The 26,744-nt window shown below is 57.4% G+C and overlaps 1 protein-coding gene across 1 annotated transcript; it reads left to right on the top strand.

Moving 5' to 3' along the window:
* Positions 1 to 4,551: 4,551 nt before the first annotated feature.
* Positions 4,552 to 26,155, top strand: VASH1 (vasohibin 1). The gene is made up of 7 exons (XM_075530552.1): positions 4,552 to 6,010; positions 13,518 to 13,606; positions 14,565 to 14,621; positions 16,006 to 16,080; positions 19,692 to 20,073; positions 21,846 to 21,958; positions 22,762 to 26,155. The coding sequence occupies exons 1-7, from the start codon at positions 5,711 to 5,713 to the stop codon at positions 22,832 to 22,834; spliced, it is 1,089 nt and encodes a 362-aa protein (XP_075386667.1). The 5' UTR covers positions 4,552 to 5,710; the 3' UTR covers positions 22,835 to 26,155.
* Positions 26,156 to 26,744: the final 589 nt, after the last annotated feature.

The following is a 26,744-nucleotide window of genomic DNA, read 5'->3' as shown; positions in this document are numbered from 1 at the left end:
ATAATTTTCACGGCCGCAGCTGTAATATTCTCCTGCCCAACAGCTGATGGGTTCAAACCACCAAACTTTTGGTTATCAGCCAAACACTTAATCACTACACCCCTGGGGTTCAGACTAGACTGATAATCCCATTGCTCAGGAGCATTTCCTGGAGGGCTCTTCTAGAAGAGGATTCTCAGTCCCGCCCCCACAAGTCCCACTGCAAACCAACTCTGTCAATCTTTGCTGAAGTTAGGGACACTCGTATGTGTAGAATGAAAGAGATTTATATACAAAAGCAATTGAATATTGAGAAAACATCCCAGACCAGATCAAGTCCATAAGTCTGATACCAACCTATAAATTCCTCTTCAGGACTGCAACACATGTAATTAAGCCAAATGCAAAGTCTTATGGGTCCAGTGGCAGTAGAAGCATCTCAGCGCCGGCAGGGGTCTCCCACATGGCTCCTCCAGCCCCCATGGCGCCGGCTCTATCGACATAGTGTCTTGTCAGTAGAGTGTCTCTCAGGGACTGAGTCTGTCTCCTGCCCTCACCGAGCTGTTTTTGTCCTTTGAACCTCCAAATGAGGTCATCAAGCTGCAACCTGATTGACAGACCAAACACCCTTCCACTCTTTTTTTTCTTAATTAATCATTTTATTGGGGGCTCTGACAACTCTTATCACAATCCATACATCCATCCATTATGTCAAGCGCATTTTTACATTTGTTGTCATCATCATTCTCAAAACATGTTCTTTCGACTTGAGCCCTTGGCTCTTCGCTCTTAATGCTCAAATTGACAACAGATTGTGTAACTACCACAGACCGGGAATGTAAACCCCTAACACGCAAACCCATTGCTGCCCAGTCCACCCCAACTCACAGGCACTCCGTGTGTTCCAGAGTCCAGTGATTCCATAGGGCTGTCGGCTTTATGAAAGCAGATGGCCAGACCTTTCTTCCATGGAGCCACTGAGTGACTGTGAACTCCTGTTTTTCAATTAGGAGCTCACTGCCAGTGATTTGCATCGGCCAGGGACCTCGGCACTGTGAAGACGCCAGAGAGTCCCATGTGAGAACCTCTGGCCCAGCTCTGCCCAGTCCCTCTCAGGTGCCCCGGTGCCTGCAACTGGCATAGGGTTACATGATTCACACACGTTTGTTAACTAGATGGATGATGAGCTGATTGAATGACTACATGAATGAAGGCAGACTCACCTTCTTCTCGGCTGTTTCTATAGTTATCCTTCGTGAGGATCAGAGAAGAAAAGGTCTTGAATTCTAGTTAAGAATAATAGGGGGAAGCTGTCCTGTAGAGATGTCTGGAGTGTCGGGAATGTTCTAGACCCTGCATCCTTTAAGACAGTAACCACGAGCCACCTGTGGCTACCAAGCCCTTACAATGTGCCTTGTGCAGCTGAGGGACTGACTTCTTGAGGGACTGACTTCTTCATCGTATTTCATGTGAATTAAGGCTGAATTTCAGTAGCCGCATTAGATTGTGGTGTCACGCTGGAGAGCAGACACGGTGTCTGATTTCTACAAACACACAGAGACCTCCACGTCGCTCTTACAGCACCCGTTTTCCTATAGGGTCAGCTCTCCCACCCTTGCTGCCTGCAGCCTCAGCGGGGCTGCTAAGGAAGGTGCCTGCACCTCCTTTACACCAGTCAGACGTGCCTCTGGGGTTTGCCTGCCCTTGAATGGCACAAGGCTGGAGAGTGAGTTGGAACAGATTGATGACAATGGTCAGTTCCTAAGAAACGAAGTGTTTGCTTCCAGAACTTTCGGTCCAGAGTGTGACAATAACAGCGATAGATGAGGCAACGATATGATGAGGCAGGCATCGTTATCATGGCTCTCCTTGTCATCAAGCCCCTGGTGTCGAGGCACCCTGCACTAGGTGCTCGAGTTGTGTCGTGTCTTCATCTGTGAAGTGAGAAGTAAACATGCCCTGAAGTACAAGGTCAAGAGGAAGACCCTTGACAAGATGGATCGACACAGTAGCTACCACAAAGAGCTCACACATAAGGACAACGGCAAGGACAGTCCAGGAGCAGCCCAGCCTCGATCTGCTGCACATGGGGTAACTTCTGAGTCAGAACCGACCAGATGGGACCTAAGAGCAGCAACCTCTGGACTAGAGGGTCTGTGAACAAAACCAAGGGGAGACTGGGCTTGGAAATGTTGGGCCAAAGAGGAGTGGTGGAAGCGTCGGTCTAAGGTGGGGTTTTCTGGGGAAGGAGGAACCCAAGAAGTGGCTTCAGCTTCTAAGCTGGACAACACCAAGCAAGGCACTGGGCTTCGGAGTTTCGGTTAACACGAGACTGAGTCAGACACATTCCTTTCCAGCTCCCACCTTTTCTGATCTCTCTGTGTACCTCTTATTCCTGACACCTAGTCCTTCCCACCTAACAAAAACCCACAAACAAACCCTGACTGCATCCAGTGGACTGGGACTCGGTGGCCCTTGGGAGAGAGTAGCACCGCGTCTGTGGGGCTCACAGACCCTCACTCTGACAGGAGTAGAAGGCCTCATCTTGCTGCCAGCACATAAGTACTCTCTGGTTGAAAGCTAGGATAAATGCCCCCCAACTCTATTTAATTATTTTTTCACTTTAGAAATTCATAGCATTGACAATTCAATGCCACATAACACATTGCCTCAAAACTTACTGCCTTCACACCACAGTGATCATTTATTATCTCGACATTTCTGTGGGAGAGAACCTTAGAGCACAGTGGGACTGGCTAGTTGGAGTTCTCTTTGTCTGGGGGCTCAGAGGGAAGGAAGCAGCTGAATAATGTGGCAGGGTAGAAGCTAGCCCATGAAGATCCCCGGGTAGAAGCTAGCTCATGAAGATCCCACAGTAGAAGCTAGCCCATGAAGATCCCACAGTAGAAGCTAGCCCATGAAGATCCCCGGGTAGAAGCTAGCCCATGAAGATCCCCGGGTAGAAGCTAGCCCATGAAGATCCCACAGTAGAAGCTAGTCCATGAAGATCCCCGGGTAGAAGCTAGCCCATGAAGAGCCCTGGGTAGAAGCTAGCCCATGAAGGCCCCATGGTAGAAGATAGCCCATGAAGAGCCGAGTTCCGGCTCTGCCACCCATGGGGAGATCTTGGGCAGTCATTCCCCAAGGCTTGGTTTTGCCCTCTATGTGATAAAGGGGCTGTAGACGTGGGCCCTTTCCTTTGTACATGTGTGGAGTCTTACTTCCGTGTGTCTAGGAATGTGCCTAGTCACTAACTTTCTCAGGGTCCTTGGACCCTAGTCATTGATCATCCTTGGCTTCTAGCCCGGAGGCACAGATGCTGTTAATGGAGCTCAGGGGACCCCGAAAGATCAGAACTAGGGACAACTTTAAGGAACATCTGGGAAGCCACTTGCAGGCCTCCTCTCCTCCGGTCCTGAGGAAGGAGATCGGGGGAAAGACAGTGACCACAGACCTCAGGCATCCAGTCTGCAGGCTGGGACCAGGGATCCTCCTTCACTGCCTCCTGCCCTGGGAGACTTCTATTCACACTGACTGCCTGTGGGAGGAAGCAAGCGAAGAAATTTGAAGAGAGTGTGCTGCGCATGGACATATACACCACACACACACACACACACACACACACACGACTGTAAATTTTTCACGAAATTCCAGGTTTCTACGCACTGTTGATGCCTTTTCCACTTGTGACAGCTCAGGGCAGTGAGAGAAGAGGGAGGGGCACGCTGCTTATCCTCAGTCCAGGGGGTGTGCACAATTAGTTGTACTTTTTTGTCTAACTCCGAGTTCTACAGGAGCCCTGGTGGCATAGTGTTATGCGTTAGGCTGTTAACCTCAAAGTCAGCAGTTCAAAACCACCAGCCATTTTGCGGTAGAAAGATGGAACATTCTATTACCATAAAGAATTATCAAACTCACGGGGCAGCTCTACCCTGTCCTGTAGACTCGCTGCGTCGGAATGAACTCTATAGCAGTGAGTTTTTCTGGGTCCCACGCCCCTAGAGGACAGCATCTCTCTGGCCCAGTCCGCAGCAGTTGTGGGGCTCTCAGAGCTGGTGGGGGTTGGAGTGGCGGGTGGTCACTGGTGTGAACCAACAGGTGTAGAGCATCCATGAGAAATGGGATAACTTTAACCCTCGGATTTACCATCCTCCAACCCCTGACTGAAGGGACATTCCAGCTGGAGAAATTTCTGTCAGCTGGACTCAACCGACAGATGGGAAAACTGAGTTACTTTGGGGGAAGTAACCCGCTGCGCCCAGCGAAGCAAAGAAAGTTGAGCCCGGTCTAGAGTCTGATGGCTCTCACTTCCACACTGAGGGGGCCTGGGAGGCACTCCTTTAGTAAGTCCCCGCCAGCAGTCCTTCTGCACGGGACCTCAGTGGGGTGCGCGCCCCTCGCACGTGTCCATCGGTGTCCCAGGAGCGAGTTGAGGCCGCCGCACCCTAGAGATCCCTTGGGCGGGAGGATGGCTGCGGGAGGTGGCGGACCAGGAGGGAAGGCGCTGTCCCTTTAAGGGGGGGACCAGGCGCATGCGCGACTCGGGCCGGAGTCGCCCCGGGTGGGCGGTGGGCGGGCAGGGGACACCGCCGGCTGCAAGGCCCCGGGGGCCAGCGAGGGCAGCGGCGGCCCGCGCGTCACTGAGTCCGGGACCGTGACCTGCGCGTGAGCTCTGCGCTCCCGGGAGTAGCGTAGCCCGCGCTCGCCAGGCTTTGTCACCTGGCCTCCGCTGCATGGTCCCGGCTGGCCCTGCTCCCCCGCGGCGCCTCCTCCGCCCCGGGGCCCGGCCGCGGGAGCGCCCAGCGCAGAGCATCCTTCGGCCGCGCCGCCGCCCAGGCTGTAGCCGGTATCCGGGGCGGCGCCCCCGCGGCCAGAGCCCGCCGCTCGGTGACCTCAGCCTGGTCGCCGCGCGCCGCCTGGACCGCGCCCGCTGAGCCCCGGGCTCCCGAGCGGGACGCGCGCCCCGCGATGGCCCGACTGGCGGGACGCGGCGCCGGGTGCGCGAGTTCCACCCTCTGAGAGGCGCGCCCAGCCTGGCCTCCCCGCCCCACCCTTGGCCCTGCAGGGGGCTCCGCTGCTGCTGGGGGCCGGGGCCCGGGGCCGAGACAAAGCCACTTTGTGCGCGGAGCTGGCCCGGGCGGGGGATGTGCGCGTCGGCGCGCGCCGCTCCCTGCGCCCCTGCAGCCCCCAGCCTCGGCTTGGGACCCGTCGCTACCCAGAAATCGTCGCCCAGCGCCGCCCGCCTGCCCGGGGGCCGCGGCTCGGAGCTGACGCCCGGGTCCCTCGGCGGCGCGCGCGAGTGTGACCGCTTGTGTGTTTAACAGCGGACTCTCTCCTGGGCATCTGGGACCCGGGGCGCCCGCCCCTGGACCCTTTCTCTGTAGCGGCGGCCAGGCCTCAGTTTCCCTTGACTTTTCTCCTCTCAGTCCGCCGGGACTCCTGCCAGTCATTGTTCTCGCTGCAAACGGAGTGCTCCGGGAACCTGCCAAGTCGGGGTGTGCTCTCGCTATTCCACGTTCCAAACGGAGCCAGGCCTCTCGGACTAACCCCGGACCCCCGGCCCTCTGGGCGCCCCCACTTCAAGACCAGCACAGTTTTCCATCTTTTTCAGTAGTGTTTTATTGTACTCGAGCCACGCCCTGGTTTCTTAAAGGCGCCTCGCACTCTGTTTGGCCACGTGTTGTTGCTGCTGCCGGGTCGGGGCTGCCTTTTGTGAGCCAAGGATTTGGGGATGCCGGTGGGAAAGAAGGTAGTCGGGGCCGGCAGCAGCGGGGCTGCTCCCACTGCCGCTGCCGCCCCCTCCGGGATCCGGCGTTTGGCGACCAGCGAAGGGGCCTCAGCCCAGAGAGATGAGCCTGAAGATGAAGGGGAGGAGGACCTTCGAGATGGGGGTGTCCCCTTCTTTGTCAACCGGGGAGGGCTACCTGTGGACGAGGCCACCTGGGAAAGGATGTGGAAGCACGTGGCCAAGATCCACCCCGATGGAGAGAAGGTGGCGCAGCGGATCCGCGGAGCCACAGACCTGCCCAAGGTGAGGGGTGTCTGTGGGGTGTGGTGGGGTGCGGGGGGAGGGCAGGCGCCAGAATTTTACTGACCTTTGTCCTTGGGAGAGAGAAGCCACGTTTCCCCCACAAGTGGGGCAATGGGCCAAGGACATGTGGTGAGATTTAAAATAGACGAGGGAGGGGGGTCACTGAAGAACTTTCTTCCAACTCCCCTTGGGGGTCTTCTCGTGTACTTTAATGGTGGCCCCCAAAGCCCACCATTAAAGGCCCATGTGGTGTGGAGGGGACAGCAGATTAAGGAATGCACTCCAATGTCTTGTCATAGGATTTGCTGAAAGACCCTGTAAAGCCCGAGAACTGGTGGAGAGTGGGTGGGTGGGTTGAGTTAGATGGGCGCTTCTCCCAGAGAAACCATCCAGAATGCCTAGGGAGCAGCGCTGCTCTGCTTTACAGGGTTGGTGTGAGTCAGAATTGACACAAGGACTCGATAACAAGACAAAACAAAACAAACAAACTCACTGCCATGGAGTCAACACAAACTCACTGCCATGGAGTCAATTCTGACTCATAGAGACCCTATAGACAGGGTGGAATTGCCCCTGTGGGTTTCCAAAACTGTAACTCTTTAGGGAATCTCACTTTGGGACCAATCCCCACCCCAACCCCACCCCAAGGGTTTCAGAGACTGCAACTGTTTACAGGAATAGAAATCTCACTTTTTGTCCCTGGGAGATGGTGGTGGTTTAGAACTGTTATCCATGAGGATCACAGTACAATGTGTAACCACTATACCACCAGGACACCTTATAGAAATAGAAAGCTTCCTTTAATCTCCCACTGATCTGTTGGTAGATTTGAATCGCTGACCTTGAGGATAGCAGCCCGGTGCCCAATGCACTTAAAAGAGGATGCATACTTCCAAATAGCCACACATTATCTCATTGGCTTCTCCCATCAGCCTTGTGGAGTGAGTGGTTTGGGTGCCCATTTGGCAGATGTGAAAGGTGAGAACTTGGACAGGAACTCAAAATCCCTTGGCATGTAAGTGCCGGAGCTGGGACATAATCCCAGGCCTCCTGGCTCCAGCGGCTCTGCTTTGCTGGCCTCAGGGCGGTGAGGCGAGGAGTCCAGGGGAACAGTGTTTCTGTGTGCCTGGACCTCCTTGGCGCCAGCCATCCAGCTGCTGTGTGACCCCCGAAGGCCGAGTCACATTCATCTTTGTCTCCCCACAGTCTCCTGTGTTCCTGGCACAGAACAGCCTCTTGTGTGTGCTGGCCCCATGAAAGGGAGTTTGAGACTTTCTGGGCTGGACGAGGTCATCTGCAAGGATACGCTTAACACTTTGGAAAGACCTCCCAGTTTAAGCTAGAGTGACCTCCTGAAGGCAGAGGCTGAAATCTCCAATGCGTGGTCCTTTCCACAGTGGTCCCTGAAATTCTGCCTACAAGGAAGGTGGGGGTGGAGGGGGGGGGGGTTGGCGCAAGATCCCACTTAGGGGACAAGTGTCCTGTCCTGTTCTGTGTGGAGCAGTGACCAGGAGAGCCATCAAAAAACGCCTTCTGGGAAAAGGGCATTCAGAGGTTGAAGGTGGAGCCCCCGCCTAATATTTCCAGGGGAAACGCAGTGTGGCTTGGCTTCGGATGGCTGCACCCTCACCCCCGAGAGCGATTCCTTGTTTATTTAGTGAATCCTCCGAGATTGGACACTGTTTGCAGTATTCTATGCTTACCATGAAGACTGCGGTAAACCGCACACACAACAGTTGGGGTCCAGTTGGTTCTTCCCTGGGGCCAACTTCTGCAAGAGGAAGTCTTGTGGGCCAAGGATTCGAACCCAAGTACCGCACCCTTGCCTGCCCATAAACCTCCGGAACCACACGTTTCTCTTCTGCATGATGAGCTCGATAGCGGTGACGCTTAAATGAAAGACCCCAGTTTGACAAACTGTAAAGTCTCAACCAGTTCTTGCTCTTCAACGTTCAAGACCTTTCCTCAGGTCCTTCTCAGGACGGGAGGGGAGCTGTCACTCAAGTCACGGAAACCCGTGTCCCAGGAAGGCCAGTTGGGGGTGAAGCAGACGGCTGGGAAAGGTGCTTCAGCCATCTGAAAAACAACACCCCAAACCCACTGCCTTCTAGTGGATTCCAACGCCGTGACCCCATCAGACGGAGTAAAATCACCTGTAAGGTTTCCCAGGCTGTGGCCAACGCAGAACAGACAGCTCCATACATTGTCCTCTCCAGGAATGGGTGGTAGATTTGAACTGCCCACCATTCAGTCACCAGCCAACTGCACTGCCTGGGCTCCTTTCAGGCAGCGTGTTTAGGTCAACGTCAGGCCAGAGGGGGCTGTGCATGGTTCTCTGCAGAGCCGCCACCCCTGCTGAGGACTGAACCACCAACAAGCTCAGGAATGGCTGGTCTGTAACGTCATGCCCCAGCCTTTGGTCCTCGGGGTAGGAAAGATGCCACCACAGCAAAAAGCAGCAATTGCCTGGGCACAGGGTGGGTGGGGTTGTGACTGGCTAGCTAGCCAGATGGCAGGTGGGAGGAATTTTGTGAGAGGTTTGGGAAAGTCCTCTATCCCCCTCTCTCCCCAGTGTGGGGGTGGGGGTGGGATTGTGAGCATCATGCTAGCAAGAGTGGACTGGCCACTGGATTCTCCCTCTCCTACGTGGCCGATGCTGACTCCCACCCAGCTGGCCCAAAGATATGTTTTGTTGGGATCGTTTCAAAAGACCATTTGAGCCCAAGTTTAAAATCAGAAGATCCCTTGGAAAGGTCCAGACTGATGGCATCTTTGCTGAAAATGAGGTCTGGAAACAGGGAATCTGGGGTCCCACATGGCAGCTGTCATTGGGGCTGAGAAGTGCTCTCCACTGCCCCATCCTCCTACCTGCCCCCACCCCCTGCCGGTTACCACCATCCCCACCACTGACTCCCAGCCTGCTCTGCCCCTGCAGAGAGGGGGCCTGGAAACCCTTGAATAGCAGTGTGAGAAAAGGAGAGGAGGGGGACCTGGGGCCAAACCCACTGTCTTCACTTAACGCTGTGAGCCAGGCAGGAAGCCGCCGCGTGCCTCAGTTTCCTTGGTTGTACCAGAGGGATGATAGAGAGAATGAATGAGCAGGTGGAACTGGTGAGCTGCAAATGAAACCAGATTGCAGCGAGCCGCGCTACTCTCCGAAGAAATGTTCTTTAAAGGCACAAAACCAACCAAAAGGGCACAGCCGCTTCTAAAGGCTCCTGAACAGGAAGTTTCCGCAGTGTGGTAAAGGTCTCTCCTCAAGACTTCAAGCTGCCACCACCTCTGAAAGCTCATTGTCGGTTGTCGTGAGTAGGCTCCGATCATGGTGACTGTATGCACAACAGAATGGAGCGTTGCCGGCTCTCCGACAGCTTCGTGACCGTTGGTAAGCTTGAAAACATGGGTGCTGTGATGGTGGAAGTCCAGCTCACTGCCCCGAGGCTTACCCCGGGCCCAGCTGCTGACGATCTTCCCACTGTGGCTCTGGCCACCAAGCTCCAGCAGAATTCAGATTTCGACTGCACCAAAAGGTCACACCGCTGGGGGCAGCCTCTGCTGCCCAGTGTCTTTGGCACGCATCATCCTAATACTGACACTAACCCTACTACTGCCGAGCCAGTGCCCACTTACAGCAAACCTGCACAGGGTTTCCTAGACTGCCTCGACAGGAGCAGACCACCTCCTCTTGCCCTCTCGGAGCAGCTTGTGGATCTGAACCAATGGCCTGAGGTTAGCAGCCAGTGCCTTGGCCAGGTGCCAGGCCCTGCTCACAGGCCCCAGCTTCAGCATTGACTCAAGGAGGCTAGGTGTGTTATTGTGCCCAAGTTACACATGAGACATCTGAGCCTCCGAGAAATTAAGGAGCTTGACTAAAGTACCCACTGAGCAAATGGGCAAACAAAACAAAAACTCACTGCCATCAAGTTGAAACCAACCCTTGGTGACCCTGTAGGACAGGGTAGCAGTCGAAGGCCACCTCGTAACTGTACACCGATGGAGATGCTGAGAGGCAGTGCTCGCCTCTGGTCAATTCTGAGCCGTGTTGCTTCTTTCCACACATGCCACTCCTCCCACCCGGCCCAGGCCCTCCGGTGAGAATGTCGTGATGGAAACGGACTTTCAGGAGCCCCGGGAACGTGCACAGGAGCCCTGGTGGAACAGTGGACTGCTAACAGAAAAGTCGGAGGTGTGAACCCACCACAAAGAGGGGGCAGCCTGCTTCTGTGAAAATGACGACATTGGAAACCCAGCGGGCCAGTTCTGCCCTGTCCTGGAGGGCTGCAGAGTCCAACGGGCTGCGTGTCCCTGGGCTGTGCAAACAATTAACATGCTCACCTACCAGCCAGGAGGTGGGAGGTTTGCGTACCCCCAGAGGCAACTCAGAAGCAAGGCCTGGAGACCTACTGGAAAGAGCAGTCCGGAGACCCTGGCGAGCACAGCCTTGGGCAACAAGGAACGGACAGCACCGAGAGAGATCTGAGAAAAGACATCAACCCCCTCCCCTCCTCCCTACCACACACGCTATACCCCACTTACTCTGCCATTGAGCCGCCCCTAAAAGGAACGCCATAGCTGTGCCGTTCATTCTGACCGACAGTCCCGCTCAGACAGAGGAGAGCTGCTTCTTGGGATTTCCAAGGCTTCAAATCTTCAACTGGAGGGTTTGAACTGCCGATTTTTTTTTTTTTGTTGTTAGCTGCCCCACGCTGAGCCCTGCATGCCACCGGGGCGCCCCTCTACCCTGGCAGCAGTGAGGAAAGACTCCCTGGCTCTGTGTCAGAGGATGGAGGCAAACTCAGGGCCCTGGGTCCCCAGGGGACAACGCTGGGTGGTTTGTGTGTGGGCTGGGTGGAATTGTGTGGTTTGTGTGAGGGTGAGGTGCCCTCTCTGATGGGCTGAAATGAACGACACCCTCAAAGATCGCCAAGACGTTTTCCAGCTCAGCCTGGGGGTGGGGGAGGCTGTAGAACACTGTCCTGTCCCAGAGCAGGCTTTCCCGGGTCCTCGTCTGCAGGAAAGGTGTTGGCAGCCCCTGGCCAGGCCTGACCCATAGCTCGCTCTGGGGAAGCTTAGCCACTGGGGTGCCAGGCCCCTCCTTGCGTGCCCCTTTCCAGAGGGAGTATATACTTAAGAGATTTTATTCGAAGCTCGGAGGGTTCGCTGGATCTCCTCACTTGAGAAGGTGGGGTGACCCACCTGCCCAGGGTCACTTGAGAAGTGGGGGTGACCCACCTCTCCGGGGCCCCCAGCAGAGGACAGGTCACTGACTGGACGGTGATGCTCTTTATAGGAAGTTGTAAAATAAGTCCTTTCATGCTACTCCCTCCCTCCAGTAGGGGAAAGGCCAGGCCAGGCCCTGGGAGGACTCCGGAGCCATGGGCACAGGGTAGTCAGGCAGGAAGAGGAGGGAGCCCCCCTACACCTGTCCCTGGGATCTGACCCTCTGGTGACCTTAAGTGGTGGCGCCCAGTTCGGGAGTGGGAGTTTTGCAAAAGGGGAAATTGCTGTCTCAAGCAGAGATGTCAGCTGTTGGGAGCCCTCAGGGCTGCGGGGGGGGGGGGGGGGGGGAGGGGGGGGGGGAAGGGGAGGGGGAAGGAAGCTGCTGGCCTGGCCTGGCCTGCCTAGATCAGGAGGGACTCAGATGGTGAGGGAGAGAGAGGAAGTCTATGCAAGCCCGTCTCTCTGCATCTCAGCCCCAGTGACCATAATAATGGGTCTGCCGCTCCCCTCTTTGTCAGCGCCCCAGCCATTGTGGCCACAGGACTTCGTTGGCTAGGCGGGGGCCAGGGCTCAGCATGGGCACCAAGGACAAGTCGCCAGAGGGATGGAGCCTGCCTGGTCCTCCATGCCCCGCGCCCAGCCCTCCCTCCTGGAACATGGCCCCTGCCCTTGAGGTGGGCACTCAGTAGCCCAGCTGGCTGGGTTCCCTGTGATCTGGGCAGCCTGGTGGGACACCCCAACACTTGTGTGAAGAGCTGAGAGGCCACCTCGCAGTGACCAAGGAGGCGCCCAGACATCTGGGCCTTGTCTCTGGAAGTCTGCTTCTTGCCCTGAAGACTTCTGTAGCCCTGGATGCATCTCTCTCCTCTCATGCACTCTACAGCTGCCCCACCAGCTGAAGAGGGGAGCCTGAGGACTAGGGAAGGGACCCTGTCTGGCTGCTGAGGGGCAGCCTTGGGGCAGGGGGTGGGCACGGTGTTGATGACTGAACCTGACTCACTCCTGGCTGGCTCACCAGCCCACAGCTGTGGGTTCCCAGCCATCAGGGCCACCTGCCTTCCTGACTCACCCCTTCCCTTCCCATCAGGCGGGCAGGGGCTGGAAAGTCCCGCCTCTCCTGCTGTGGCAGGGAGGACTGTCCAGGACTCACTCTGCCTTGAGGTGGACCTGGCTGTAGGAGAATCCTGGGGTGCTAGGCATCGGGTTGCTAACCCCCAGGTCATTGGTTCAAACTCACCAGCTGCTCCTCAAAATCAAACAGAGGCTCTCTGCACTCAGAAAGATCGTCCACCTCTGAAGCCCACAGAAATAGCTCTGCTCTGTCCTGTCGCGTCGCTGTGAGTTGCACTTGGCTTCACGGCAGTGGGTCTCGATTTTGGATTTGTGCCTATCTGAAACCAGTCAAAGGGGCTGGGCCGGAGCCAGGAGGCCCAGAAAGACCTGTCCCCACCCAGATCGTCCCTGTGGCCAGTACCACTGACTCAGTCCTTGGCCCGTCAGTTGGAGCACTGAAAGACCAAAGTGTGCCGGTGTCCCTGTGATGGACGGCACCATGCTGACGGGACACACTTCCTGGATGCTGACACCCCCCCCCCCCCCCGACCAGGGCCCCAGGAGGTTCTTGAACCCCAATGAACTCCAAACCAAGTGACTGTAATGCTGATATGACCTGGAGGTTAACGAGTATTTAAATTCCAAACAGCCAGGGAGACACCCTGTGTTTTCCATAAAAGAATTAAGGAAGCATACAGTCAGAAAGCACAAACTCCAAACGGGGCATGCTGGGAAGGCGCAGAGGTCAGGGCACTTGCTGCTAATGGATGGATCATAGTTCAAACCCAGCAGCTGCTCCTCAGGAGGAAATACAGCCATCTGCTCTGGGAAGATTTCTTAGACCCCCTGCCAGCAAATCAATTACCACCCAGGGTGCCCCCATACAGGGCATTCTGGGTATGTTTGTCTTTATGGGAGCAGAGAGCATCAACTTTCTCCCTAGGAATGAACCACCAAACTTGAGGTTAAAAATCCACCCAACAGCGTCACAAAGGCCTTGGAAAGCCTGTGGAGCGGTTCTGCTCTGTCCTATAGGGTCGCTGTGAGTCGGGATTGACTTGTCACCTGCAAGGGGTCAGGAGCATTCTGGGGAGGGGGCTGCGCCAGGGCCTGATGTGAGGAGTCTCTATGTACAGAGCCCCACTGCAGGACCATTGTCTTCTAGGTGTGTTGGGGTGGGGAGACCGAGGTTAGCCACCTCTGTGACCCAGGGCTCTTTCTCCCTTGTCCACAGATCGCCATACCAAGTGTGCCTACGTTCCAGTCTTCCACGCCCATCTCTGAGCGCCTGGAGGCCGTGCAGCGCTACATCCGGGAGCTGCAGTATCCTCCAGGGTCCCAGCTCCAGGGGTCACTATGGGGAAGGCAGGCCCTGCCCAGGTCCTGCTGGGAATCCCAGGGATTTGTCTAAGGCAGTGCTTCTTAACCTTCCTAATGCCGGGACCCTTTAATGCAGTTTCTCATGTTGTGGTGTCCCCCAATCATAAAATTATTTGGGTTGCTACTTCATCACTGGAATTTGCTACTGTTATGAATTGGGTGACCCCTGTGAAAGGGTTGTTTAATCCCCAAAGGGGTCACGACCCACAGGGTTGAGAACTGCTGGTCTAAGGAGCGTTTCGCCCACTCCTGTGGCAGCCCCACTGCCTTCTGCTTCCTCCTCCATCCTGCCCAGATGGGAGGAAGAGGCCTTGACTGGCGGGCGACAGCCTGTTCTAAATCAGCCTGCCAGACTGCTCCCTCCACAGCAGGCAGAGCCACCACCGCAGAGGGGACTGTCAGAAAACGGGTTAAAGGCAGGGACAAAATGCAGGAGAAAAAGCCTTCTGTCCCAGAAGGTAACATTGTGGAATTGTCTTTCCCTTTTTCTTCCTTAGCAGCACAGTCCAGGAAGAGCTGGGCTCCTCAGGGCTCCAGACAGACAGACAGACAGACTCTCTCTCTCTCTCCCCGCCCCCCAGGGAACCTCTCCCTGGCCCCTGCGTGCAGCGGTGGGTACAGTGGCTCTCCCTGGCTGCAGCTGAGGCCAGGGTGGGTGCGACCGGGCCTGGGTCTGGAGGAGTAGAAAATGACTGGTGAGGGGTTTCCAGGCTGATTACAGGACGGTGGGTCCTGTCCATCCCTGTGCCAGTGCCAAGAGTGTGGAACAGGGAGGGGGAGGGGATTGTCTCTGGAGGGCCCAGCATGTTGCCCAACATGGGCCCTGGGGGTGCTGGGCAGTGGGAGCCATAGGACAAGTGTCTTTCGGACAAAGCTAGGAAACCCTTAACCAGCCCTGCAGGTACAATCACACAGGGACACAGTTCTTTGAAATTAAGAAGAGCAGGCCTCTGACCGGGTAAGTGGGGTGCCCGGACGATGCCATGAAGCTGGCAAGCTGGCTGAGATGACGCATTCAGTTGGGCAACGTTGAGAGAAGGAATCTGGGACACCCAAATCAAGTGGGAGGGTGCTGGGCGGGGAGGCTGCCCCTGCCTGCTTGGTGTGATGGTCACCCCAGCTAGTCAGCCTATCTATGGGCCTGGCGTCTTTCTCTTCCCAACAGAGGTGTGCTCCTTCCCCCTCCTCTTAGTCTCCCTGGCGGCCACCTGTCACTGTCCATCCATCTAGGCAGGGACTCCTGGGAAAGCGTTGCACCCTGCTGGGCGCACTCACTTGGAGGACTTCCTGCCCAGTTTAGGGGAGGAGCTTTACAGTTACCTTGGCCTGGGGTCTCCACCCAAAGCTGCTGTCCAGGGTCTGAAGCCCCCCCACCCCCCCACCCCCAAGTTCAGAAAGTATTGTGACATGAGCAGCTTGCTGGGCAATGGGTCGGTTCTGGGTTTGTTTCCTTATGAACACAGTTAATTAGCTAAATTAGCCAGTTGGTGTTAGGTTTAGCGACCCCGTGCACAACAGCGCGGAACACTGCTCGGACCTGCACCATCCTCCCAGCTGTTCTATGCCTGAGCCCATTGTTGCAACCACGGTGACAAGCCACCTCATGAAGGGCCTTCCTCTTTTTCTCTGCCCGCCCACACAACTTTCCCAGCCACAATGTCCTTCTCCAGGCACTGGTCTCCCCAACAAATTAGCCAGGTGCCCCTCCCCAAGTCCCCGCAGTGTTCTGCCCTTGTGGCTTGAGGCTGCTGAGCAGCCACGGAGGTGGCGGGCCAGACTTGTCCTGAGCCAGGCGAGAAATTCCCAGGCCCGAGGGCCAGCTCTCACGAGGAACGATAGCCTGTCCTGAAACGGCCTGGATTCCAAGTTCAGGAACAAGCTGGGGAGTTGTGAGTGGGTGGCTGTGTGCCTGAGATCCACGTCCAGGTCTGGCAGCCAGCGGCCTCTGGGGAGCAGTCACAATCAATTACAAGCCCTCCGGAGGAGCCATGGTCATGGTCGGGGATGGCACCCTCCACAGCCCTCCCCCACTACCATCACCCAGGCTGTCTCAGTTCCCCATTCAGGATTCCCGCCCCCCTGTCCCCAGGTCCCTGGAGCTGGAGTCTAGGCAGGAAGAAGTGGGAGGAAGGAAGTGGGGTGAATGGGCCTCTGGCCCTATCAACAGGGACTGCCTGGATTCCTGCCTCTCTGACTCTGGGTGGGTGAAGCGGGGAGGTGCTGGGCTGAGCTGAGGCAGCTTAGAAGGAGGGTTTCTGTCTTCCTGCCCCTTTGTTCGAGCCCTGCCCACCAGCAGGGGCACAGGGTGCCATCCTCTGGACTCACGCCTCCCTTTCCCACAGGCTGATGGACCTGGCCAAGGAAATGACCAAAGAGGCCCTGCCAATCAAATGCCTGGAAGCTGTGATCCTGGGAATGTATCCTTCCTTGCCTTGGGTGGGGGGGCTGTGTGAGGATGGGACACCCAGCTCCTGGGCCCCTGCTTCGTCCTCTGCCAGAGGCTGGTGGAGTGCCAAGCTCTCCCAACTACACAGTCAACCACTGGGCCCCAAGGGCAGCAGGTGGAAGTGGAGCGAGCCGCCCCTCTGTGACTCACGTGGACACAGTGACCCTGTTCCCCAAGGCCCAGATGGGGCTCACTGCCTCCCAGTGGCTGCTGGCCATCCCCATGACAAAACCTCTGGCATACAGTGTGGAGGTTCAAATGAGGTGTTTCCAGGCAATGCTGATGAGTGGTGAAGATGGGGCCTGTGACACAGGAGCAAACAGGGTTTCTGGTCACCCTGGAGGAAGTGCAGAGCTGGGGCAACAGCTGGGGCCCCAGGGGGACTTCCTAGCACCTTCCTTGGATGGTCCTCATCATAGTGGTGGGGACTTGTGTGGCAGGGGTGCAGTGAGGCCCCTCCTCTGCCTTCCCTGTGCCTTGAAGGAAACTGGTGGCACCGTGGGTTAAGCATTGGCCTGTTAACCCAGAGGTCGGCCATTGGAACCTACCAGCCGGCCTTCAGGAGAAAGAGGAGGCAGCTGCTCCTTTAAGATGTACAGCCTCAGAAAATCCAGGAAGCAGTTCTGCCCTGACCTGGCAGGGTCCCTGTGACCTGAGCCTGACTTAAACAGCTTCCTATTCTGGGAAACATGAAGCATAGATACAACTGTAGACAGAAGGATTATTGAGCCCCCAGGTTCCTAACGTAGCTTCCCCAGTCGCCAGCTGGAGGTCAACCTTGATTCTCTGCCCCCCCCACCCCCGCCCAGGGCCCACCCCCCGCATCACCCCCCCACGCCTGTATTACCTTCTGGTGGAAGCCCAGGCTCACTGTTGAGTGTGGATTGCACAAGGCCCCGGGAAAGGGAGGGGACACCTAATGGCATAAGGAGCCAATTCCCTGAGATGGTCCAGAGAGAAGGTGATGGCCAACAATGGCCACACAGCCCCCAGGAGGCGGTGCTCTGAGCCCGTAACTCCATGGGAAGGACAGCAAACGCTGCAGTCGATTGCAATGCATAACGACCCTCATGTCTGGGTAAACTGAGCTCTGTAAAATGTCCAGTGATTGCACTTTGGGAAGCCTTTCTTCCAATGCACTTCCAAGTGGGCTTTCGCCTTTTGGTAAGCAGCTTCGCATGTTTACCATTTGCACCACGCAGGGTTCACGAGGGCCTTACGTTGGTAAAAACAGGCTGCAGACACCCCCTTCCCTAGAGGGTCCCAAGAACTCCGTCTGCCCACAGAAACGTTACCTACCAGGGTACCGGCCTGTTTCTGGAGGGGCCCCACAAGCTCTTCCCTGGTGCCAGCGGTCTTTGCTGGGACGACCATGAGGCTACCAGGCTGTGGCCAGCGTCTCCCACTGGACTCCTCATGCCAGCATTGAGGGGTGGGTGGTTTCCAGCCATTCCTGAAGCAGTGGACTTGCTCTCTTCTCTCCAGAAGTCCATCAGGGAATTCCTGGTGGTTTGGTAGACAGGAAGTAATGAGGGCAACCCCCATTTGGCCCCCACCGCCCTCAGCAGGGTGGGTGGAGTTGTACCATAGGCATCTCGGCAGGCACTGGCGAGGAGGGAGGGGTCCAGGAGTTGGTGGTGGGATGTTTGAGGGGTCCAGGAGTTGGTGGTGGGATCTCAGGGAATTGGCTCAGGGATGGGGCATGGTGGGGTGGCAGAGCACAGACGCCAGGACAGGGTGACCTGGACGTGGACCCTGGTTCTGCCCCTGACCTTGTGATCCCAAACAGCCTACCCCTGAGCTCCCATTTCCTCCCCTGCTGATGGGATGGGGATAATAGCAGTGCCTGGCTCCCCAAGTGGTGAGGACAGTGACATGAGGCGGCGGGCATGACAAGTGCCTGGCACAGTGGCTGGGGCAAGGTGTGTGTGCACGGCTGATGTACTTGTCTCCTCCTTGCCACGAGTTCAAGGAGGGGCTTTCTTAGGTCAGTACTGCTGCAGCCAGATGCCGCCAAGTCGGTTCGGACCCATAACTGCCCGCTGCACAGCAGCACACAGCACTGCCTGCCCAGCCCTGTGCCACCCGCACAGTCGTCACGTGGTCCATCATATTTCTCTTTTTGCTTTTGCTGACCCTGTTTTCCCAGTGTGCTGTGTTTTCCGGGGACTGGAGTCACTCTCATGGGCCTAAAGGAGTCCTGGGGCCCTAGTGAGTTACAAATGGAGGTGCTGACTGCAAGGTTGGTAGTTCAAGCTAACTGCTTCCCTGGAGCAAGACGAGGCTGTCTGCTCCTATCAAGCCTTTCAGCGGGAGAGGGGATACCTTTTTTGTCTGCGGAGGGCTATTTGGAGATTTATGATGTCATTCACGGGCCATGCTGGTGAGACCTTTGAAGAGCTCCCCCCAGTGCAGTGCCTGGAATGGCTCCTCTTTCGTGAGGCCGTGCCCTTAGCTGGCAGCGATTGATTTTGAGAGCCATAAACAGCCTGAGGACCCACGACCCCACTCGGGCTTGACAGCCTCTGGGACTGTGTAAGGGAGCTAAGAGTAGGTATCAAGTGGCCGGCAGCTGGCTTGCTTTTGGTTTTGTTTGGCTGATACACCTGGCTCTGCGCTAGACAGAACCCAGCAAGGAGAAGGGCGTCCCTGTCCTTGGGGAGCTTCCGTTCTGGTGAAAGGGGCAGAGAGTGAACAGAGGCAGCTTGTGGTGAGTGCCTCGCAGGAGTGGACAGGACAGACTTGCTCTAGAGGAGGATGTGCCGATGGCAGTGAGCTCCAGCAGGAGATGCTGCAGGCGGGGCAGGGGGCAGGTGGAGGGGGGCGGAGTGGTGTATGGTACAGGCAGGGGGCCAGTGAGTGAAAAATCTCAGCGGGCAGGTGAGCGGTCCACGAGGCTGGCATGGAGAACTGATGCCCCAGGGAGGGCGCCTAGACTTGATTTGAAAGGCAGTGGGCGGTGAGTGTGGGGGGAGGGGGGAGGGAAAGGGAGAGAGCAACACTGTATGTGCATATGTGAGGGGGTGTAGGTGTGAACAAGAAAGAAACCTGAGAGGATGTGTCTGAATGGAGGGGTGAGGAGAACTGGGTGAGAGAGGGAGAGTGAAGGGGTAGAGGAGAGGCAGGGATGAGGGGTGGGTCCCTTCATTGTGCTCTCAGCCACAAGGGTTTCCGGAAAGCTCTGCAGGCGATTGTGGGTCCTGCAGCAAAGAGCTTTGTTCCCGTAGCAATGCCCGTGGCCCATCGTGGCTCACTGAGCACCTCCTGGAACCCAAAGGAGCAAGTTACACATTGGGCTGCCAACCACAAGGTCTGCAGTTTGAATCCACCAGGCACTTCCGCAGGAGACACATGAGGCTTTTCTGCTATTGTATCTATTTACAGCCTCAGAAACCTCTCCCATGGCCTATAGGGTCGCTGTGGAGATGAGCCCCAGAAAGGACACGGGGTGGGGGAGGGGGTGCCACGCCAGCTTCTGATTGGCTGGCGGTCAAGCAGTGCTTGGGCGCCTCTGCTGTGGTGGGTGGCGATCAGGGTTTGTCTGCACCCTGGCTGTTTCCTTAGCTCAGGCCGCATGGCCAGTTACCTCACCAACAGCATGCCCACCCTGGAACGCTTCCCCATTAGCTTCAAGACCTACTTCTCAGGGAACTATTTTCGGCACATCGTGCTGGGGGTGAACTTGGGGGGCCGCTACGGGGCGCTGGGCATGAGCCGGCGCGAGGACCTGATGTACAAGGCGCCTGCCTTCCGCACGCTCAGCGAGCTGGTGCTGGACTTCGAGGCCGCCTATGGCCGCTGTTGGCACGTGCTCCAGAAGGTGAAGCTGGGCCAGTACGTGTCCCACGACCCGCACAGCGTGGAGCAGATCGAGTGGAAGCACTCGGTGCTGGACGTGGAGCGGCTGGGCCGCGACGACTTCCGCAAGGAGCTAGAGCGCCATGCCCGCGACATGCGCCTCAAGGTCAGTGGCCACCGACTGGCCTGCCAGCAAGGAGGTGGTGGGTGGGCTTCTGTCTGCTCCCAATGGCCTTGGGGAGCGAGTAGGTGGAGGAAGGTCGGGCGGGGTGTGCACCAGGATCACATAGTTAGCCGCCCTGGGGCAGCAACAATGTTGGTTCGGGTCCAGCTCCCTCTCAGCTTCTGCTCCAGGAGGCCTGCGGCCGCTGTTCAAAGGGGCTGCTAACCACAAGGTGGTGGTTCAAAACCTGCCACAGCACCCCAGGAGGAAGATGAGGTCACTGCTCCCATAAAGATGTACAACCTTGGAAACCCTCCAGAGGGTCCCTCTGAGTTGGAATAACACAGTGTCAGAGGGTGCAGCCCTGAAGGTGGGCTGGCCAGGGAGGAAGCAGGTGAACTGGGGGGGGGGGGGCGGGTCATGGAGTGGGGGTGGAAGTTCTCTCAGGCCTGGGAAGGGCAGTGACACAATCCTCTAGACCCCTTGGTGGGACGCATGGTCTCTCAGGAGAGGGCACAGGGAGGAAGTGGGGAGGCCAAGGGGGTGGCCTCCATCTCCCCTTTTGTCCTTCTTTTCCCCACCCCACCCTGGTGAAGGATGAGGTCAGAGCAAAGGGGAGGTCAGGCCCTGGCAGTTCCTCCTCCCGCACCCCTACATCAGCAGGCGTCTCCCTGCGGGGGAGGGAAGTCAGGAGGCAGCCCTTGCCCCCGGTTGGCACCCCCACCCCCGGCCCTGCATTGGGTCACATCTGGGTCTTTCCCTTTGGCCCTGCTGCCCTGTGACTGTGGCCCTGCCAGGAAGCCTGGCACCTCCACTGTGGCCACCAACACATACAGAACCCCAGACAGCCCTGGGCAGTGGTGCACACTCCTTTTCAGGGTAGGAGACCTCCACACAGCCGTGGGAGGAGGAGTCCTGCAAGGGAGGCTCGGTGTGTCACAAGGTGACATTAGGGTCTAAGATGATTGGCCAGTCCACAGGCCATGACCCTGTGGGGACAGAGGACGTTCCCCCAGGGCAGAAGCAGGCATCCCAGGCCTTTCCAGGGGCTGCTCTCGAAGGCTCCCAAGCTGGTCCTCCTTGCCTCGCCTCTGGGCTACCCTCACCCTGGCTATTACATTAGCTCATACAGAACTGGTTGGACTCACCTGCCTGGTCATTAGCACTGTGACTCCCAACTTACTCAGTACCTCAGACTCCCCTTGTGCTTGCCGGTTCCTTGCCCTCTAACCCTACCCCCATCACCCTATCCCCGACCCCCGCTCCTCAGCCTCATCCCATCTCCCATCTGGATGGCCCAGGACCAGGCAGCATTCCCATCCGCCATCAGGGGCCGCCTTCCTAACAGCTTACAAGCCACTCCCTCCACACCCTCAGCTGCGACACCCTCTTCTGAAACCCCAGATCCAGGACCTCCACTCCGCTTGCTATGGAACTTAGAGGATGCTTCCCTGGGTTTTTTCATTTGTCTCTGAAGCAGAGTTGTGAATCCTGGTCTGAGCTGGGTTTGTCTCCAATAGTCAGAGTCCCCCCTAGGTGGGTCGGATTCCAGACACCAGTGTACGCCCAGCCTGGGTCAACAGACCAGTTCTCTGGGTCCCTTTCATAGGCTCTGAAGACACAGTGGCTTCCGTCCACTCCCCCTGGTCCCCCCAGAGCCCTGTGGGGCTCAGCCCCCCTGCTCAGGAGCCCTGGCCTGGGCTGTTATGGCCGCCTGCAGGGCAGGCTGGGCTCCAGGGCAGCCCTAAGGGTACCCTTTCATTTCTTCCTCCAAGATTGGCAAAGGGGCGGGGCCTCCCTCGCCCACCAAGGACCGGAAGAAGGATGTGAGTTCCCCCCAGCGGAGCCAGTCCAGCCCGCATCGCAGGAATAGCCGAGGGGAAAGACGGTACGGGGCTGGGCCCTGCCTGGGTGGGCTGAAGAAGGGGCCTCCTCCTCCCATTATCAAGACCCTTGTCTCTGTGCGCCATGGTGCACAGGATGGCTTCCCGTTTGGCCATCTTCCCGCAGCCGAGCAGTCCTGTGCACAGGAAGAACTTGGGGTGTGCCCTCAGTAGTGGTCTAGCAGGGCCCACAGAAGAGGCCAGGCATAAGGCAGCATGGACTCTGGGGGAGGGGCCATCGCTGGGAATCATGGCTCACCCCAGGACTCACTTTTGCTTGGATCTAGAGGAGATCTGGTAGCTATTTGGTTACATGTTGAGCTACTAACCACAAGGTCGGCAGTTCAAAACCACCAGCCACTCCTCAGAAGAGAGGCAAGTGCTTTCTACTCCCATAAATAGTCCAGAACCCCCACAATGACATTTCTCCCATGTCTGATGGGGCCACTAGGAATCGGGGTGGACTCCATGGCCTGGCCTCTGGCTCTGTCTCTAATACCCCAGCCTGGCTCTTGCTTAGGAACAGCGTCCATTCCGGGAGCTGTCTCCCAGTGTGAATTACAGGGCATCAGCATACGGGCAACATTCACTGTGATCCCTGTGGAGAGGAGAGGGCTGCTCTGGGAGCTGGTATTGGCCAAGCCTACCAGATGAGCTGGCTGCTCACGGAGCACAAGAGGCAGTAAGGGAGCGAGTGAGAGGGTTAGATGCCCGGGACATCCTGCCACTCCTTCCCTGCTGCTCCCTGGGTCGGGAATCCACTTCTCCCTCCTCCCTCACCTTGTCCCTCTGCTCTCCCTTCCCGCAGGCCTTCTGGGGAGAAGAAGCCACCTGAGCCCAAAGCCATGCCAGACCTCAATGGGTACCAGATCCGGGTGTGAGGCCGCGGCGGTTCCCCTGCTCCTGGGGGCCTGGACTCACCAGCCAGCCGGACCAGCCTCATTCATGGGGAAGCGGGACAGGGCCGAGGGCTAGGAGGGGTGTGTCAGGTAGTCGGTGCTCCGGCTCAGCTGCTGCTCACACTGCTCCCTGGCTTACTGACCACACCCCTAACTTTGGACCCACAGGGGGTCGGTATTTTATTTGGAGTTGTTTGTGCCCTAGCTGAGGCATATTTGGGAAAACTATGAGTGGGTCTGCCAGCGGCCAAGGCCAGTGTTTGGCCGCTCTGTGTGCACGCACGGACTGGGTGAGGGGCTTCTGGCGCCTGGCCTCTCTGGGATTCAGGGGCCCTGGTGGCACTGTGAGTTAAGCACTGGGCTGCTAGCCACCAGAGTTGCTCTTTGGGAGAAAGATGTGGCTCTCAGTTTCCTTAAGGGGTACAGGCCTCAACACCCACTGGGATAGTTCTGCTGTGCCCTGTCGGGGCACTGTGGGTCAGGGTTGACTCGAGGGCAGCAGTCTGATCTTTGGCTTTACACAATGGAACCTGCCCTGGCCACACCAGGTCTGCAGTGGGGTCAGGTGGGGTGGGGAGGCAGCATGCGTGTGTTCCTTCCGTCTGCCTATCTTGGCAGAATCTTGATCTAGGGAAAGGGAAACAGGGTAGGAATCTTCAGGAAAATGCTGCATTACCTCTAAATCAGAGCTCGGTTGGGGGCCACATCTGCCCCAGGCATGGGAGCCCCAGTCCCAAAGAATCCCAAGCACCACCCACCTACCGGCCCTACACACAGCAATGCTGGTCTCAGCACTGCTTACTGGTTCTGCCCCATGGTAGGGCCACAGGCTGAAGATGTCCCCAGAGCCCAGCGCTCCCGCTGCCTTTTCTTGCTCAAACCCAGTTCTGCATGCAGCTGAGCCAAAGGGCCCAGACTTCACAGAGGAACCCCACGCTGCACTGGGGTTGCCCTGACTATGGGAGGGGACAGTGAGCAGACGGGGTGTGGCAGCAGGAACTAGGGTGGGTGGGGCTCAGGCCAGAGATGCTGCTGCTTCCCTGGCTAGCAGGCTGATGAAATTGCAAGATCAGCCTCCTCAGTCAGCAGCCGGCTTGGTTCCCCAGTGGTGTGCCAACCTGTCGCATGAAGCATCTGGTCTAGGCCCCGGAACCTGAATGGCTGGAGTCAGGCACAGCCTGCCTGCAGGCCCAGACTCCTGTGGGAAGGAAGAGCCTGTGGGACAGACCCTGAGAGCTAGCAGGGGTAGGGGGTACCGTGTATGTCAGAAAGGGTTGGGGGAAAAGTTTAGGATCAGGTTGCTTGGAGGGTGGTGAGTTCCCTGCTACAGGAGGTAATCAAGTAAAGACTAGATGGCTCCTTGTCAGGAAGCTGTATAGAGGATTCAAGCTCTGGGAGAGTGGCTGGATGGGATGACATTGGGTTTGCACTGAGCTGCTTAGACTCACCCAGGGCCATCTGTCAGGGTGAGAGAGGAGTCTAAGATTGGGGCTGAAAGGAAAGTGCCCTCTGGGGAGGTTGGCCAAGGCCAGGCTCTGACGACCAAGAGGAGGGCTTGGTGCGGGAGGACTGAGACTGGCATAGGGAAGAGGGTCCCACTGCTACTGAGCTCTTCTCATAGTGAGGCCCTGCCTCGCTCCATCACCTGACGCTTTGGAAGGCAAACTCTCAACTTTGATGTGAATTCTCCTGACTTTTCCAAGTTGGCAATCAATTCAAAACATGCTCAAACCCAGTACTGGCTGGCGCGCGCACGCGCACACACACACACAAACACACCAGTTTGCAACCTCTGGAATGGAGCGGGTGTGTGCTGGGAGAAGTCCCTGGGGCCAGCACAGAGTGGGTGACTGGCTGGTACCTCGAATGGGAGGCAGAGTGGTCCCTCAGCTGCCTTTGGGCCCTCCAGGAGGGTAGGACACGACTCGTGGGAAGGGAGCTGAGCGGAAACTGGGAGTTCAGGTCAGGGAGCTGCCCCTGAGCCCAGACCCTAAAAAGACAGGCCCCACCAGCAGTTCTGTTCCCAAAGCCCGGTCCCCCTGCCCTCAGAGCTCCCCATCCCCACCCCCGAGCCAAGACCTTGGGTCTGTGGAGATTCCCACAGGGCCCAGCGGTGCTCTTTAACTTATTTTCCAACGTTTTCATATGTAGCAACCTTCCTCACTTCCCGGTGTGTTTACACAGGCTCTGCTCCCTGGGGCTGGCCTGGCTGCAGGTGTCTTAGGGAGGCAGAGAGGCAGGGACTTCGGGGCCTTAGTCACTCACTATCCTTCGCATCACCTCATCTCACTTCCTCTGAGGGTCAGGGCTGCGACCCCAGCTCCCTGACTCAGGTCTGCCTTCCAGCTTGGAGTTAAAACATGCAGACAGGGTCCAAGAAAGCTGCTTGGTAAAGCTGCCCAGGGTTCCCAGATGCTCGGCTCGTGCTTGGAGCTGGGGTGAGAATGCTGGGAAGCTGGACAAAGGGCCTTCCCTCCCACATACTCATTCCCCCTCACCCGTGTGCCAGACACCCCGTGCTTGCCAGGGCAGGGCCAGAGGGGCCAGCAGCAGCACCCAGCCCGGGGCTGCACAGATAAGCTGAGAGCATGGGAGACCACGGAGCCTGGTCCTTGAGAAGAAAGCCGAGACATTCATCCATCTCTGTTTTCCACCCTCTCGGGGGCACACCATGCCTTACTCCTTTCAGCTGGAGCTGCCGGCCAGCCCGGGCCTCGGTCTACCTCCGGCTGGTTGAGCGTGGACGCCAGATGGCTCTCTCCCTGAGCTACAGCTGCGTTCCCAAGCCGTCCCACACCATTTCTCCAGGGCTTGGATGTGCACGCTGGGGTCCACCATCCAACAGCCTGGTGACATGAGCTCATGCCAGAGCTCAAGTTTGGGGAAATTCCTGCTTCCCTGGTCCCCAGCTGGGAAGCCAGTATGAAGGGCTGGCATCCATGCCCTGCAGGAATGTGAGGCTGTGGTGGCAAGCTGCTTCCCCAGGCTGGGCACGACGGCCACAGTGCTAGTGGCCCGGCCATCAGTATTGACCCTTCACCCACTGTTGGTGCTCCTGTCTTGAGTGTTCTCTTTGAGTCTGATGAGAGAAGACCCCTGGGGGTGCCGGCCCTGGGCGGGTTGGGGGGGGGGGAGGGATGGACAGCCCCTCCCTGTGCTGTGTTTGGCAACCATGTTGTATTAGACTTCTAGATTGTTGTTCTGTTCCCCTATCAGTATTGTCCCTCCCCTCTCACTTCATCTTATCCCTCAATAAAGTCTCCGGCTCTGGTGGTGTGGGCTGGGCAGACATCACTCATACAAGCCTGTGTGTCTCCCTTCCTTTGGGTTCTTCAGGACCGGGGAAGATCCTGGCCTAAAGCAAGGGGGACCCTGAGGCCAGGGACCAGGCATTCCCCTGGGATCATGATCAGAGTCCTCCTCGGTTCCCACTCGGTTCTAATGAACGAAGCCAGAGCGACGTGCCCATCTGCCATCAAGCAATGTGAGCTCCTTTGCTCCCACACAGTAGCTAAGTCTCCTGGGGGCCGGTCTGCTGCCCGGAACATGCCAGAGCCCTGCTCTTTCTATCCTAGTCCACCAGGAACAAAGGAGAGCTAGAGGGTGAGTACTCTCTGGGAGATGAGCTTGTCTCAGGAAGCCATAGCAACAGGGGACTTGGGTGCTGGAGGGGTGGCTTTGGAAAACCCCTTGCTTTTCCAACCCCAGCCTCCTCCCTTCCTCCCAAGGTTCTCCGGCTCTTCCCACACTGTAAGACCAAAACGCAGCCCTCAGGGAAGTGTCTGACCACAGGGGTTTTCAGCCTTAACCTTTTCTCCATTTCTCCGCTCTCCTGAGGCTCAGCAGGAGGAAAGCCCAGACTTGCAACCCAGGCGACGACATGGCACTCTGC

The sequence above is a fragment of the Tenrec ecaudatus genome, chromosome 14 (assembly GCF_050624435.1).
Source record: "Tenrec ecaudatus isolate mTenEca1 chromosome 14, mTenEca1.hap1, whole genome shotgun sequence".
Taxonomy (NCBI): Eukaryota; Metazoa; Chordata; class Mammalia; order Afrosoricida; family Tenrecidae; genus Tenrec; species Tenrec ecaudatus.
The sequence above is the reverse complement of the archived record's forward strand: the minus strand, read 5'-3'. Positions and strand labels throughout refer to the sequence as shown.